Raw genomic sequence first — 15,962 nt, 5'->3', positions numbered from 1 at the left:
TTTTCAGTCTGGTTCATCTGAATCTGAGGATTGCTCTCTTGGAACCAAGTTTCCCTTTAAAACTTTAGAGTTCATTGGTATATCTATCCATTATGTGATGGCTTAACCGTTACCACATTATGCTATTTTTTAGTTAGTACAGGAATCCTAAGCTTTTATTAGAAGATAAAAAAACAATAATTTTATTCTAAATTATTAATAATTCTAACTCTTGAATTAGAAATGAACATAACAAACGTTATGTTGGGGTAAAGATGACACTTAAAAGTAAAGGGATAAAGAAGGCTTGTTTGCCCCTCAAAAACCTTGTGATACAACCACAAGGGATTCTGGGTAGGTTTATGCAAATAAGGTTAACAGCGATCTCCTTTCACCTCTATATTCACTTTATAAATTCATCCTTTCAGAGCAAGTTTACACTGTACTACAGCCTTTATAAAGTGGATATAGAGGTTAGTAACTAACTTATTACCAGTTATATTTTAATGGCTTCTTTTTTCTTCAGTGTCTATTTTTATGAATTCTGTATTATTTATTCCGTTTGATTATTGAGATTTCTGAGGAGATATGTCTGATTCTAATTACTAATTTAATTTTTTTTTTAAAAGCTTTAATTTGGGTGAAATCACATTGTTTCTCTTTATTTCGACTTCTTTGGGTTACATCCCCCCCATTAGTGTATTTCACCTTATATATCTTGCTCTCTTGGGCTACTTTGCAATTGATTTATCAAATTTGGGTTGCTGTCAAAGTAGGATAGCAACAAAAAGGGGAAAATAACTTCAAAGAGAGAATATTAATCTGAATCCTGGAAACATGGCGTTGAAAAAAAATTACCAAATGTCTACGTCTTAAATTCCAGAGTCACTAGGTTATTTAACTAGCATATTGAAACACATAGTATCTACTTATATACAGTATACAGTTTATGGATATGTGTGTGTGTATGTATGTGTGTATATATATATAATATATATATATATATATATATATATATATATATATATATATATATATATATATATATATATGTGTGTGTACTTCAGTGGAATTGCTTTATAAAAAAAGAAAGATTTCACTATTCTCTAAAATTCTTTATATATCTTTAAAAACTGTCCTTGCTGCCGTTTATATATTCTAGTTACTTAAACTCACTCTGATAGTATCGGAAACACATTTTCCAGCTAAATTACATACATAGTCCTTTTATTGGATATTGATTGTACTGCCTTGCATTCCCAGACAGATTTAATTCAACAATTCCCTAATTAGTTAAAGGCATAACCTATGCCTTGTATTCATTTACCATTAATTAAACCTTAGTTGTTTATTACGCTGCAGTCTCAATCCAGCAGACGGCCAAAAGAAGCATGGTAGGTAAGGTTTTGAAAAGCGAGATGGTACAGAAGGTCAATGCCTAAATATATATATATATATATCGTATAAAGTTTTACTGTTGATGGAATGGTACAGAATCAATGTGGTCAATGCAGCAAAACTTTCCCAGTTGCCCTGTCAGCAAGACAAAAAGTAAATCGAAATAAAATCCTGGGCTAAAAAAAGTATTTTTTTTTAATTTTTTTATTTATTATTTAAATACATGGTAAATATGAATTTCTGTTACATTTCTTCAAACCTGTAGTAATGTCTGTCACATATACTTCCCATATTACTTGTTAATTATAGCCTCATGGCTTGTTAAGGGGAATTTTGGTTGATACAAATTGGAATGTATTGGGGGTTTTTTTTCTACTAAAACGGGCCATTTAGCATGTATTTATATATACTGCCGGGTAGGTGAAAATTGTTACAAGCTTGAATTGTTGACCTTGGGTAACTTCCACTAATAAATAATACATAAAAAAAAAAAAAAAAAAAAATATATATATATATATATATATATATATATATATATATATATATATACTTAAAGCTTTCACAAACACCCCTTTTAAAATGTATTTTCACTAATCTTTGTTTCACATGGGTACTCGCCTACCCTTGATCCTCTGGAAAATGGGAAGCGTATCCTCACTACCATGGAGATCAGAACACTTCATTGGTTATACCCCACACAAGGTATAGTACAACTTAATCGGGTAAATATGGATATAAGCGAAGCCATTTGTCAAAAAAGCCCCAAATTGGCTTTATTTTTGGCAGTCCATGTTATCGTGTATCCATGTATCGTATGTGTGAAGTCCCTTTTACTACAGCTTGCCTGTGGCAGAACTATGTATTTGCATGAAATATTGTACCAATTAAAATAATTTGATTTACTTATTTAAGACCAAAATATAGTGAATTGTATCCTTTGGTAGATGATAAAGATTAATACAGAGATGGAATTTAAACATATATGAGGTAGGCATATGGCTATCTATGAATCTTAAGGTGAAACCAAGGGCTGATTCAGGTTTGTATGTGCTAGATGGGCTGAATGTTTCTTATCTGCTGGCAAATTCTGTTTCTGTCTTATCATTCATACCCGATCACCATTGCAAATATATTTCACAAAGAAAACTCTTCTGATAAAATGTGACTACGGCAAGTATCATCACTTGTGAATAGTGAGCGGAAGCAGACAATATAAATTACACACGATCTGGAAGCTTGTGCTTTTGAAGTACTACTAGTGAATCATTTTAAAGTGCCTTGAATCTGTATCCTTAATGCAGCTTTACAGATCATATAAAATATGAAAGTTAGAAAGTGACTTCTATTATTTAAAGTTAAATGCTTTGGGTTTAAAAAGATAAGGATTCCTCAAGTATAATGGATATTTTAAACATACATCATACTGTAGATTTTGTGCTTTCTTGGGTATATTCTAAATTGTAGATTCAGGTCCATAAAGGAATTTCAGAACAAAGGCAATAGTATATTTGATTTAAAGAATACCAGTTGCTTTTTATATTACATCCGTTTATGTAGGATATATGTTCTGCACCTTTAATTAAAATCTTAAATAATTACTTTTAAGGAAGAACTGCATTGGGAAATAGAAAACTGAAACAAAAATGAGTTTGAGAATACATTTTGGCACGATTTTTAAATTAATTTAACTTTGTTTTATATGCGGAATATTTGCGACCCTGAGTGAGCTTACTTTTTTAAAAATCCTTTTATTTCAAAAACGGCGTTATTTTTGGCACACGCCTTAGTAATTAAATAGAATTATTTCTTCTTCTGAGGTACTGTTTTTAATTTGTTACATTGTTAGTAGTACTAAAAGTAATATTTGGATCAGTGCATACCCTAGACTTTTGCACATTTTCCAGTTGCCAGACAAGCAGTCAATAGCTAATTTCTTTGTAGATCCAACACACGTACCATAGTGAATATAAAGTATTTCAATGCTGTTGCCTTGAATGTGAGACTTGCATTTGTAGATACAATTTTAAACACCCGTAAGTTTACCATACTAATGCATTGCGTAGATGCACACATGTAGGACTCATGTATAAGTAGAGGCTTCCTGCTGATTGGACCATTCCATTGGTTGCTAGGCTGAGAAGAACACTTTTTCATATTTTTGCACCAAAATTTTTTTCTCACAAAAGACACATATGCTGAAAAATTGTCTATAATAAGATTATGCTTTGTTTCTGTAAATCCCAATTATGGGAAGCACTTCTTTTTGTTTGCCTGTTCTGCCTGCCTGCAAAGTATATGGTGGCGTTCTATAAATCAGTTATAGTAATACAATAATTTTTACCTTCAGTTCAGTTTTTGTAGCATGCTTTCCTATCTTGATGATCATAGCAGGTAGGTTAACATTTTTACTAAACATAAGAGTTTCTGATTTACCAGCTTAAACACAATGTATAGGAAGTTTATTATTTGCTGTCGACAAATGCAAAGGCTTTTTCATGATGGGTTCTCTTTAAAAACCATAGCAAGCAGCTTCTTTTAAATTCAATTACATCAACCATCCTATGCTACAAAAACTCTATATAGTGATTTATTTCTCTTAGCAATTATGTCGTGATTGATATTTAAATTTGAGTAAGTCAACATTACTTAAAGTTCGTATCGGATTCTTCTTACTAGAAGAGTATCCTTATCCATTTCCTAAAGTAGTTTTCCCGAAGGAGCTGTTGTTTGTACTTGTGTATAGCTGCCTTACATCAATAGGTGCCAGGAAAAAAAAAAAAACTGCAATCAAATGGACGGGTTTTATAAGGTTGTAATCTGGTTGCCATAATGGAAAAAGAACTTGTGAACACATGTGAATGAATGGAATCATTCCACGGTTAATGGGAGATTTATGACTGATAAAATCAGTACAGAACAGCAAGTGGCGGAGATTGTGTTTTTATTTTAATATGAGAGCCAAGTCTCGCATTAGTTCGTTGTTGAAACTAGTGCAGAAAATAAAAGGCACCCATGGGACAAAACAGCATTCTGTTAGGTTGAAGGGCCTTTAATAATCTCATACCGTAATAGCAGTTTAGATGGAGTATGTATGTGTGTGAGTTAATATTCTGATGCTATTGTTGGTTATGCATGGCAAAAAAACAACTTGTGATGTGTTGACACTGCACAATCCAATAGTTAACTTTTTAAATTAAAATATAAGTTTCCAGCATGATGTTGTCTTAAATTCAAATAACAAAAGCCCATAAAACCTGCTATATGTTTAACAACTACATGCAACAGCAGGTAAGATTACATGTTACTGCACTTTAAAAGAAGTATCTGATAAAACACATTTCTATATTGTTGTTCGCTCCGTTTATGTCTAGAAGCTGAGTTCCAAAATTTTTATGCAAATAGTATTACATTGATTATTCTACGTTAATGTTTTTTTTATTTGTATCTAGGTTGATGATCTATGTATCAGTATATTTTATTATGGCTGATAAATCTCATTATCCTACAAATGAAGTGATGAAAAATGTCTTTAATGTAGTTTAAAGAATGTAAACCGTTTTTTTCTTTGCATTTTTAGCTTATTTACTTTTCTCCTTTAGAGAAAAGGGTTAATAATACATATGGAATAACATAATTTAGCATGAAATAAAAAAGACGCAGAACCTAAATGGTTAAAATTAAGCATGTGGTAAAAAAATATATATTTATTAATTATTTGGCAGTGGCGGCAAATAATGCAAAACTATTTCCCTGGTGCAATGATCCAAGGTAAAATCTTGGAGCACAATGACTATAGGAGTTATACACTAGATGGCAGTTTTGTCTTATATTTCAGTATGGAAGTTTAATACTCTGAAACAGGAAAGGGCATCAGTGTTTAGTCTGCACTCAAATGGTCTCTGTATGACCAGTGTAGACCCCATGGACTTCCTGGAACATGTGTTAGCAATTTAGCTGCAGACATTTCTTTCTTTGTTTTTATTGCCTGGCTCTTTTGAGAAAGTGTTGGTGCAGGGTTATGGGCTGTCTGGATCATGTCAGAGGCCACGGGGATCAAGTTCATGTGACAGGCTAGACTGGGGAAGGATGAAGTTGGAGGAGGTAAGAAAAGTGACCCTCCCTTTCTACAGCAACAAGTCACTGGATGTCTGTGGTGGAAAGCCAAGACGGCTGGGCGTTTTTACTTTTAATACAGCTGAACAAACAAAACACTTTGCCCATTTTTCTTTTTCATATTTCATCACTAATAGTTAAAGCATTCCTCAAAAATGTATCCTGATACTTCATCGTTTCCCTCCCCCCCTTACTTTCCCTTATTCCTGTAGTCCTTTCCAGACGAGGAGACCTGCAAATCCTTGCATTCTGCATGCTTCATTGGTTATGCGGAAAACTGCCCTGGGACCAGAACCTTAAGGACCCCACTGCTGTCCATACTTCAAAAAAAAAGTAGGCCAATTTGCAACATTGTAACAAATTTGAATATTTCCATCGCTATACACCTTGGCAAATTATCAAATAATAAGCATAATGGACACACACTGGAGACATGGTGAACAAACATAGAGTACATTAAAAAATAAAATACAGTTAAATTACACATTTTAAACTGTGTTTTATTGCCTCAGTGGAATTGAATTTTTTAAGCATCTTTAAATATAATTCTTTATGTTGCTTAGTGTTTCAACTTATAATTTTGTTAGAGTTAAAACTTTGGGGTGATATTTTTTAATTTGGTAATAAAATAAAAAAATAATAATAATTCCTTTTTCCTAATTTTCTCAATTTTCCATTTCCCGTGCAGTAGAATGATCACAGTAATATCAGACTGCTTTTAGAATCTTGATTTTGTTCCCCTCTATTGTAATCTGCTACCTTAATTAAAGGTTGTTTTTTAATCTCATGTTTTTTTTTTGTTTTCTTTTCTTTAATGTAATAATGCATATTATTTATACGTGAGTGGGTGAACTGCGATTTTTTTTTTTATTTTTTTTTATTTTATTTTATTTTTTCAAATCTTATTGTAATTAAGCAGATGCACACGAAAAGTTGTGAAAATAATGAAGACATATGTACAGTACTGAAGGAATTAAAAATTCATGAAATTTAAAACAATAGAAATAGAAGGGGTTAAATCTGCCCCTCCAAATTTCATCTTTATACAATAATTTTAGAAAAGGTTTTAGTGTTTACCTTTTGTAAGGATTTCATCCTTAAAGTGTGTAAAATTAGCAGCAGCGACTAACTTGAAAGATTAACCATTTTCATTGTTGTGATATGACTTTTTTTTAAAAAAATTGTAATCTCAACATTAAATGCACTGAGTTAGAAGAATTAGAATTACTCATTCTGCTTTGTTCTTATTATGTATGAATTTAAGCCTCTTACCATGAATAATACATATGTGAATTTAAAAGTGAATATCAGAGAGAAGGGATAAACTGTATGTGAAAACTCCAACACTTTTAAAGAGGATTTCCATTTTTAACCCTTGTATAATCATTCCAGCAACTGATGTAGGGCTTGCCCTGATAGGTTCCAAAATACATTGTCAATGCTATCACAATATTAATCTTTCAGCCAAGTAGAATTATTATTATTGCAGCTATAGTCATTGTTTGACTATGAACATTTAATATATATATATATATATATATATATATATATATATATATATATATATTTTCATATATTATGTGGTCAAATATGCTATCTCTGCTATACAACTTCGATTAACAAAATAGGGTTGATTTAGGTATTTACCTGCATTATGACCAGCAGAATTCTATAGTTTGAAGAAAAACATTTTGTGACCAACTAAAACACACCAGAGACAGGTGATTATGCAAAAGATACTGAATTATAAAAGGGTCAAGTCTAATGCAGGTATAGTAAAAAACCTTATTAGACACAGAGCTTAGGTCATGAGATGTGGCACGGTTTAGAAGAAGCATACATCCACACATTGAGGCAGATTTCTGTGCTACATGTTAAATGGTTTCATTCCCAGCACTCGGCACAAACTAAAATTTCAAACAGCGTCTTAAAATAGGTAAGCCGATACACGCACATCTATCCTGTGCTTTTTGTAAAGAAATAGCCGTGCTGAATGTGACCCTGTAAGCTATAAACAAGGTGTGCTTTTTAGTATAGGGTCTCTCTTCCAGATGTCTTTACCATAATGGAAACATTGGAGATGTTTCAAAATTTGAGCTAGAGAAATGTCTTGCTTTTTGGTCACGCTGATATAGACCAAAATTTACTCTATTTCAGACATTAAACATTCATTGATAACACTTTAGTAAGAACATGTACCTGTTAATTTCTTCTGATATTATATAGTTGAAATACGTGTGTAACTAGAGTTTAGGATGTGAGATCAGTTTGGATCTCCTGCTTAGTCCCTTACCCAGATGAAGACGCAAGGGGGGGGCGGCAGGGGTAATATTAGGTTTGAATGTGAATTACCCTGCAGCACTCTTTGTTTGAAACATATGTATGTTAGTAAAATGTTGGATTTTATGGTGCTAATATGGCATTTTTAATTTTGCCCATTTCCGCACTCCACAGCTAAATACCCTGCAGGAGATGCATTTGGCTGAATGCATTTCTTGCACCTGATGTGCTCGCCTCCATTCAGCTCCAGATCTGGCTTTGCTGAACACTGCACGTGGGGGGGTGGGGGTCAATTTAGACTCCAGTGTGCATATGTAAAGTTTTCCTATTGATTTGAATAGGAGCACTTTCCTGCTTTAAGCTGTCAGTCAGTGACAAGAATACCCCTACAGATTTCATTTCATACTGTACTGCGGCTGATTGACAGCTTAAGCAACCAATCCATGCCAAGAAATTCTTGGAGGAAGAAAACGATTTTGTATAATGGGTGCAAAATCTGTGTCAGGAAAGTGTTTTATTTTTACATTTTGGAAGAATGCATATTTAAGTTCTTGTAGAGTATTATAATTTTATTCCACATTATTCTTTTGTAGGGGTGTCAGAGAGATTAGATAGACTGCGTATAATTCCAACATTGAATCTATACACTCCAAATGATGATGTTCTCATTATTTATTTATTTTAGGCTTTTGGATGAACTTCCCCAATCAGTCATTGAATGGACAGGAGGAGTGGATGGATGCCGTAAGCTAAATTAAATAGATTTGTTGCATTTTATTTAAAGTGTTAAACACCAGTTACACCAATAAACAGAAATGTCTCACGTCGGTAATCATACACTTGGCACTAAGGCTCTTAGTGATGCTTAGTAATCATAACCCTGTCTCTGGTCTCCCTCATACTTATCTTGCCCCTCTACGATCCACCTAGAACCCTGCTGCCAGACTTACCTTCCTCATCCATCAGTCTTCCCCTTTGGCTGCCTCTGCATTTCAGGATGTTTGGTCCTTCAAGAAATTTCTCAAGACTCACTTCTTTAAGATGCCTACGAACTTCCTCCATAATGCTTAGCTCACCTTTCCTAGTACCTCCCCTGCAATACTTAGACGATTGTGGCTGGTGGGACTTTGACCTCTTGTGTAATACACCCTAACTTGAGGCCCTCCTCACCTGTTGTTCCTGTAAGTCAAATTATGTTATATATTACTTGTTATGTCCTCTCTACTCATTGTACAGCTCTGTGGAATATGGTGGCGCTGTATAAAACAATAAATAATAATCAGTAAAAACATGTATTTGTGAAAGATATCTAACTTCTTTGTGGAGTGTCTGTAACGAACTGTCACAGTAGCCTACTGATACGAACAAAGCAGCAGCCCTGGTGAACTAGTCTCGTAGATTGTTTTATTTTTAAGTGTACAGAAAAGAAAAGGGTTATACCAAAGAAATAACATAAAGGCATCATCTATTATTCTATTTACTGGAGTCTGGAATATTTTTTTTTTTTTAAATTACGTTTTTCTGTCACAGGCTCCTATTACCATTTCCTCATTGACTGCCAGAACCTATATGCAAATATAAATGTGTTTTGCCATCTGGTATTGTGAAAAACACTTCAGTATCCTCCAGGCCAAAACTTTATTTTCTTTTTTTTTTTTTTTTTTTACATCTTTGAAACTGGAGGGGTTAATTCGGTTTGCTGAACGTTCTTTTACAGTAGGAATAAATGCATGTTTCATTAGGTGTCCTAAGAGTCTTGTTTTAACTATTGCAGTTTCAAATTAACATACTGTATTCATAATAATAATTTATATTTAATTTATTTCAAAAAATTAAAAGGGAATAGCGCCATATTATTTTGCAGCTCTGTATGATAGGTTATTATTATTAGAATCCAGTAGCATGATGTGTTCACCCTCTTTGAGGCAGGTGCTATATAGTGGAGTAAAGTTGGGATACAAGCTTTACACATGTAAGATCTCTACAAACGTTACATCCTATCAATGCTGGATTTCTGTAAATGTACAATTGAAATATGTAAGATATGTTGCTTAAAGCTTTAAACTTCCAGATTAATGACATGATCATTGTACTTTTGTTTGTAAAATTGTCATTACTCTCAGTTTAGGTGTATTTCTAAAATTAAAGCTGTTAAAAAAAACAAAAAACATATTGCGTTAGACATATTAAACACTTAAAATACATTTTCAGTTTTTTTCATGTCTTGTTTTACTCTGTCATTTGTATGGTATGAGGGACCCCAAATTGGGTTTGGTCTTGTGTTTCTCTATACCTACTACATCTAACATCTTTTTTTCTTCATCTTCAGATGAAATCGCGAAGTTTATGTCTGATATCAACTGCCTGGCATACACTGAGAAGCCAAATTATGGAGCCCTAAAGAAAATCCTCTTGAAGGGATTGGTATTTACTGGAAATAATCTGAATGCTCCATTGACTTTTTCGCTATTTAAGTCCATCCTTAAAGATCCAAAAACTGTTAAACATACAGTATGTATTTAAATGTAGCTTTTAACGTTTGGGGTCTATGTAAGCAAACTCTCTTGTGGCTATGTAGACACACATACATGTTATCTCTCTCTTTCTAACTCCCTCTCATAATACACAGGGTGTATTCACTAACCCCACTTTTTCCCATAGTACCAATTCTTTGATAAAAGCTAAGAGTTATCAACTTTCAGATTCACTAAATAAAATCAGGATTAAAGAAAACAAAAAAGGGCCAGCTGTGCACCTCTTAGATTGCCGGTCTATTCTAAATGCATGGACATGCAAAATGCAAACACTGACACCTTAATAAAAACAGAGCTTAGTGAATAACTCCACAGACATTAATAATTAATGAAATGCTATTGTTGTTGTTTTCAATTAACAGTGAAACGAAGCTGTAGCTTTCCCCAATTCTGTATGATACTCTTCAGCGATCTAAATAAACATATATCATGGTTAATTGCAGATCACAATAACCGTAATACGGCATGTGCGTCAGAAATTCACTTTGCTTGTATTCCAGTAAAAACAGGCATATTAACTTGTTACACGTTTTCTACTCGAGGTATTCTTTCCCTTTGTTGGAAGCTGATTTTAAAAGCTTTAGACAGATTGAGACGGAGTAGGGAAGTTATTCTCTGTTACTCAGATCTGATCTCACATGTTCCTATTCTTAAAAATGTGTTGCCGCATTTAAATGCTGTAGTTTAACATTTTTATAATTAAATATAATGTTTTGAACTATGGTTATTTACATAAATAATAAATAAAAATATATATATATATATAAACAGATAGTTTAGTGATTAGAAGCGTTACCCAATTTGGACTACATGCAATTAAGCGAAGTGATGTACACTTGGGATTCAAATTTAGACCAATGTAACTGACAGCCAGAGTCCCCTAAGTATAATGTATTGCAAATATTAATAGTTTTCATTTAGAAGATAAAATAGCTGCAACACTGTTGGTGTCATGTCTTATATTGACTGTGAGTGACAGTATGGGTCTGTTTGCATTACAGTTTAGGGAAGGTTATCTAGGAGTTGAAAGCTGTGTGTAATTTAAAGGGACACTGTTGTGCAACAGACAGCTTCACCAACAAATAAAGCTTATAAATGACTGACTTTCAATATGCATTGTTTAGCTAAAACAACTAAAAAATGTTTGAAGCAGCCAATCAGTGGCAGGAAAACTCTCCCACTGAAATAAAAGGGAATGCCTTTTGTGAATGGGTGTGGGGAGATCTGAAGCTCTTGGTGAGTAGAGTGGATGTACGCACTGGCGAGCAGGAGATATGTTCGACTGACAGGGAAAGAGGGCAAGTGCATAAGGAGGGAATCCATGCATTTACAATAGGGAAAGTCTTTAATTTAAAGGGGGGACTCAACTATCACATACATTAAAGTGTTTGATGGATGAAGTGCCCATTTAAAGAGTGCATTCCATTTTCTGCAACACGCCAAGGGATGCTTAAAAATGATTATCTTTATGAAACAAGCCCAAGTTATATATCAAACATAATGGCTCTGTAAGTGGAAGTCTGAAAATCAACAGTGTTCTTCTAAATAGCTATGTGTCTAGCAAATGTAATCTTGAATGGAAAATGGAACACTATCACTTTATATATCAATGGTAAGCTACTTGTCTAATACTGGAAACAATTTTATAGCTTGTTATATCTTTTACAGCTTCTTAAATAAGAATCTTGTTCCCTTCTATGTTTATGCTTTGTCTTTTGAAATTACTGAATGTATTTTATGCTAAGGTTTAAAAATATATTCAAATTATACTATCAGGAAAAAAAGTAAGAACCTAATATCCTTTGCAGCAAAGGAGGATCAAGATTCCTTAAATTTTTAATATTTCTTATGAAATTTGGCCACTACAAATGTACAGCAGCCAAGAATTCAGGGTGCAAACTAACAAGAATGATGAGCTGATAGATAAACAGTGATTCAGGCATCAGTACACAGATGGTTCTGATTTGCTATGTTTTTAGCTGCTTCAACCGAAGACATAAAAAATCCTTCTAGTCATAAATTAGCTCTTTGGAAAGAAACCTTGGCAAGAGAGCTTTACAACCTTCAATTAGTAGGGGAAGAAGTATTTGAATGACTGTGGTATTGACATCTGTAGACTCCCATAGTAATCATTCTTAATAGAAATGAATATCTGTTTGAGGAGGTTTTGCATGGCTAATTAACTACCATTGAGAATATGTAATTTTTGTATGATCTCCCGATTGTCACCTTTCCTGTGTGATAACATGGCTCTTTTCATTGTAGCAGATCACATAAAAAATCCGGCAAACAGTGCTACAAAATGTTTAGCGCAGGGAGTGAAAGGCAACCAGTTTTGTTGTAATAACTAGCAAGTGGCCACTTAGGTCCATCCCCGGTTGCCAAAGACTAATGTTAAGGATAGCCTTATACTTACGCCAAGTGTGCTTAAATTCCTGCTGTGCATATGTTTCTACATCTTCTATCAGCCATTGAATAGCACCTTTTTAAGGATGATCTCATCAATATGACGTAAAATATAGTGTGAAATATTAAAATATTAATACACAGGTTTTATTTTACTGTGCTGTTAGTTTAACTTGATTGAAATACACAGGAGTTAAATAGCTCTAGGTAGGTACTGTATATGTGTTCCCTTGCACACAGGTTATGGTCAAAAACAATATTTCCCTAATTAACTCTCACATTTTTTATTGACAGCCAGAGGGTTTTTTTTGGTGGGGGGCTATGCCATACTGTTGGTCAATTGTAATGTAAACGCAATATACATTTTTTAATAACAGAAAATAGTTAAGGTGCAAAAAATTATTTATAGTTATTTACTGTTCAGAGACATCTTATTGGTTAAGGTATTTACTTGGCATTTGTATGGGGTTTTTTTGTTTTGTTTTTTGCAGACACAGATAATTCCCTTTTAGGACACTGGAGAGGGGGTGGGTATAGTATACTGGTACAAAATACATAAATAAAAATAGAAAACGGGCTTATGAGTGGACACGTTGCAGGTCTTCTGCAAAAAGCTCCCAAAATTTAGAATGCCACATTCATGACTAAACCAAACTGTTTATTTCTGTTTGACATTTTGAAGTTGAAATTTATGCTTTTGACAATTTATCTAGATATGAAATATTCAAAATAAATATGACTTGCTGGTTATAAGAATATAAGATGTTTTTTAGTGTAATTTCATGTACAATATATTCATTCTATAGGTTTCAAAAAAAATAAATGCAGCAGAGATGAATATCTTAAAGGATGATATTAATTACATTAACAATGGGAGCTACGGACAACCTTGTGCCTTGCAGAAAAGACTACCGAGGGGTCTTTCCTCACAGGTAAGCATTAGTGAACCCAAGGTAATGTTATCCTGCACTGTAAACTTAAATATTTCAATGTCTTAAAGTACCATGTTTGTGTAAATGATAAACAATATACTGCAGGGTTGTAGTACTTTAGTATCATTTAGACAACCTCTTCATAAGGACACCACTTACCCACTAAAGGTAAAAGATTTTTATTATTATATTTAAACAGATTGTACTGGCACTCATAGTACATATGACCAAAATACCTTGGTGCAATCCAAATGACTAGTAATACAAAAACTTGAACACTCATTTGACTTATGAGTGCTGAAATTTGTCAACTTCTGTTAGTGTATTATCATCTTTCATTTTCAGTTTGACACTTCCTCCTCAATATAAACCTTTCGTCCTCAACATGGTGCTTCCAGCTGTGAACATGACCCTCTCTTTTCTTCTTTCCTTCCTTTTTTTTTAATTATTAAAAAAGAAAAACGCTGGGTTGCTTTGTGATATCTAGTTTGAACAAATAGGATTTCAGCTTGCTGACACAATCTGTTTTTGGTTTCACTGTTCCCTTATCTTCCTCTTGACTACTTGTGAACTCTGTCTATCGCTGCTCAGGTCTTTAAGGAGCAAGTGACAAAAAAAGTAGCAATTCTCTCCAATGGCATCTTAAAGTGTAACCTAACAATGCTATGCTAAATACTGGTTAACAGGAAAGGGAGTCAAAAGTTCAATTTATTGCACTACAAGTCAAAAAGAAAAAAACAAGCAGTTTATATCGAACAATAGCTGTACAAATATGCTGACTGCTTAACGCAGAGCAGTCAGTGTGAATGGAAGCAGACGGGGAGTTGCAATTGTGCTTGTTTCAAGTATGCAATTTCTCCGTCGAGCTAACCATGGAACTATTTCAATAAACTTAAAATCTTTATGAATAGGTTCCCTTTTTATCCTTTTATTTTAAATGAAAATCCATCACTCAGTTTTACAAGATTTTCTATAGGCTTAATGGGAGAACAGAACATAAATGCTCTTTGTAAGTAAGTCTGTAGATGCTTTCAAAGCATTTTAACGTTCTTACAGACAGACCCATCAGGTGTTTATGTTCAGCAGTAGGTAAAAAGGAAACGTATGTTGGTTTAATAAAGGATTATACATTTTGAATGGCCTCTCAAACAATGAATTGGAGTCATTCTTCCATATGCTTATGATCTTTGAAACACACTGTAATTGTGTGGGCAGCCAGCAAAGTTACAGTGACTTCCAGCTTTTACTAACACTTCACTCCACACGTCTTTAAGGTGGCGAAAACTCATCTGGCTAAGAACACTGTCATAAGGATACAATGTTGATGAGCAAATTTAATGAAATCCAAACCTGATAATGTGTAAAGCTCTGCTGGTTGTCAGTATTCATACCCGAGTGTGCAAAAAGAGGGTCCTCTTATCAGAAATAGGGCCTATGGCAGTGTACAGCGATTTAATGTGCAGCTTCAGATAATACTCGCACAGCCAGGTCTTTGAGATAATTTTAGCTGACATAAGTACAATGAAAGCCCCAAATAGATACAGTATCAATGTTTGAAGTTCATAGTTGTGGGTTTGGAAAGCTATAATATAGGAGGAGGGGAAATCAGTCGCCAAGTAGTTAGTGACGAGATAGAAGTAAAAGAAAAAAGCAGGGTTGAGGAGGGCTCTGTATATCGCTGAATAAATCAAAAAACTTTTCTGATTAGCAACTATACCATGTTATTGTCTTGTCTATCTAGCAGCATGGATACAAAAGCATACCAAAGATATATATTATACCATTGAATCTGACAATGTACATTAACTGAAGACTCGCATCAAAACACAGTACACCCCACCAGGAACAGATTAAAAACGGGGTATCGCTGCTACATAAAATTTTGTATAGCTATGTGAGTGGTCAACTTTTTACATTTTTAATATCACAATCTGATAATAGATACTATTTACTTAGGATTTTGATTACGTTTCTCGCGACTGGCTAATGTAACTGGCTAACCACCGGAAGTAAATGCGTTGATATGCACTTAAGATGAGACGAACCAGACAATATGCATATATTTTTTGTAACTTATATTTTATTTTTTCTTTACAGGAGACGGCGAATGTACAAGTGAGTCAAAATTACACATTTCCTTAAACCAAGCAAGCAGTGAGATTTCCAAACGTTGTTCATGATAATCATTCTTCTCAGGTTCAGCTGGAAAACCATCACAAGGATCGAGAAGACATATATAAATATAGTTTAATGATTCCAGTGCTTTTGATACTGATATTTATTGTTCTGTATTTTTTTTGAAGTATGTGGCATCTTCTTG

General features: G+C 33.7%; 1 protein-coding gene across 1 annotated transcript in view; it reads left to right on the top strand.

The window, feature by feature from the left end:
* LOC149303281 (serine/threonine-protein kinase VRK2-like) overlaps positions 1-15,784 on the top strand; it is a 28,124-nt gene extending 12,340 nt beyond the window's left edge. Inside the window, exons 8-12 of the mRNA XM_089481413.1 lie at positions 5,703-5,823; positions 8,456-8,514; positions 10,100-10,194; positions 13,517-13,642; positions 15,740-15,784. Of these exons, the coding sequence (XP_089337539.1) occupies positions 5,703-5,823; positions 8,456-8,514; positions 10,100-10,194; positions 13,517-13,642; positions 15,740-15,784 (446 nt within the window). The remainder of the gene's footprint in view (positions 1-5,702; positions 5,824-8,455; positions 8,515-10,099; positions 10,195-13,516; positions 13,643-15,739) is intronic.
* Positions 15,785-15,962: the final 178 nt, after the last annotated feature.

Source organism: Sceloporus occidentalis, unplaced genomic scaffold, assembly GCF_023333645.1.
Source record: "Sceloporus occidentalis isolate IW3139 unplaced genomic scaffold, rSceOcc1.0.p SCAF_15, whole genome shotgun sequence".
NCBI lineage: Eukaryota > Metazoa > Chordata > Lepidosauria > Squamata > Phrynosomatidae > Sceloporus > Sceloporus occidentalis.
This window is presented reverse-complemented; position numbering and strand designations above follow the sequence as displayed.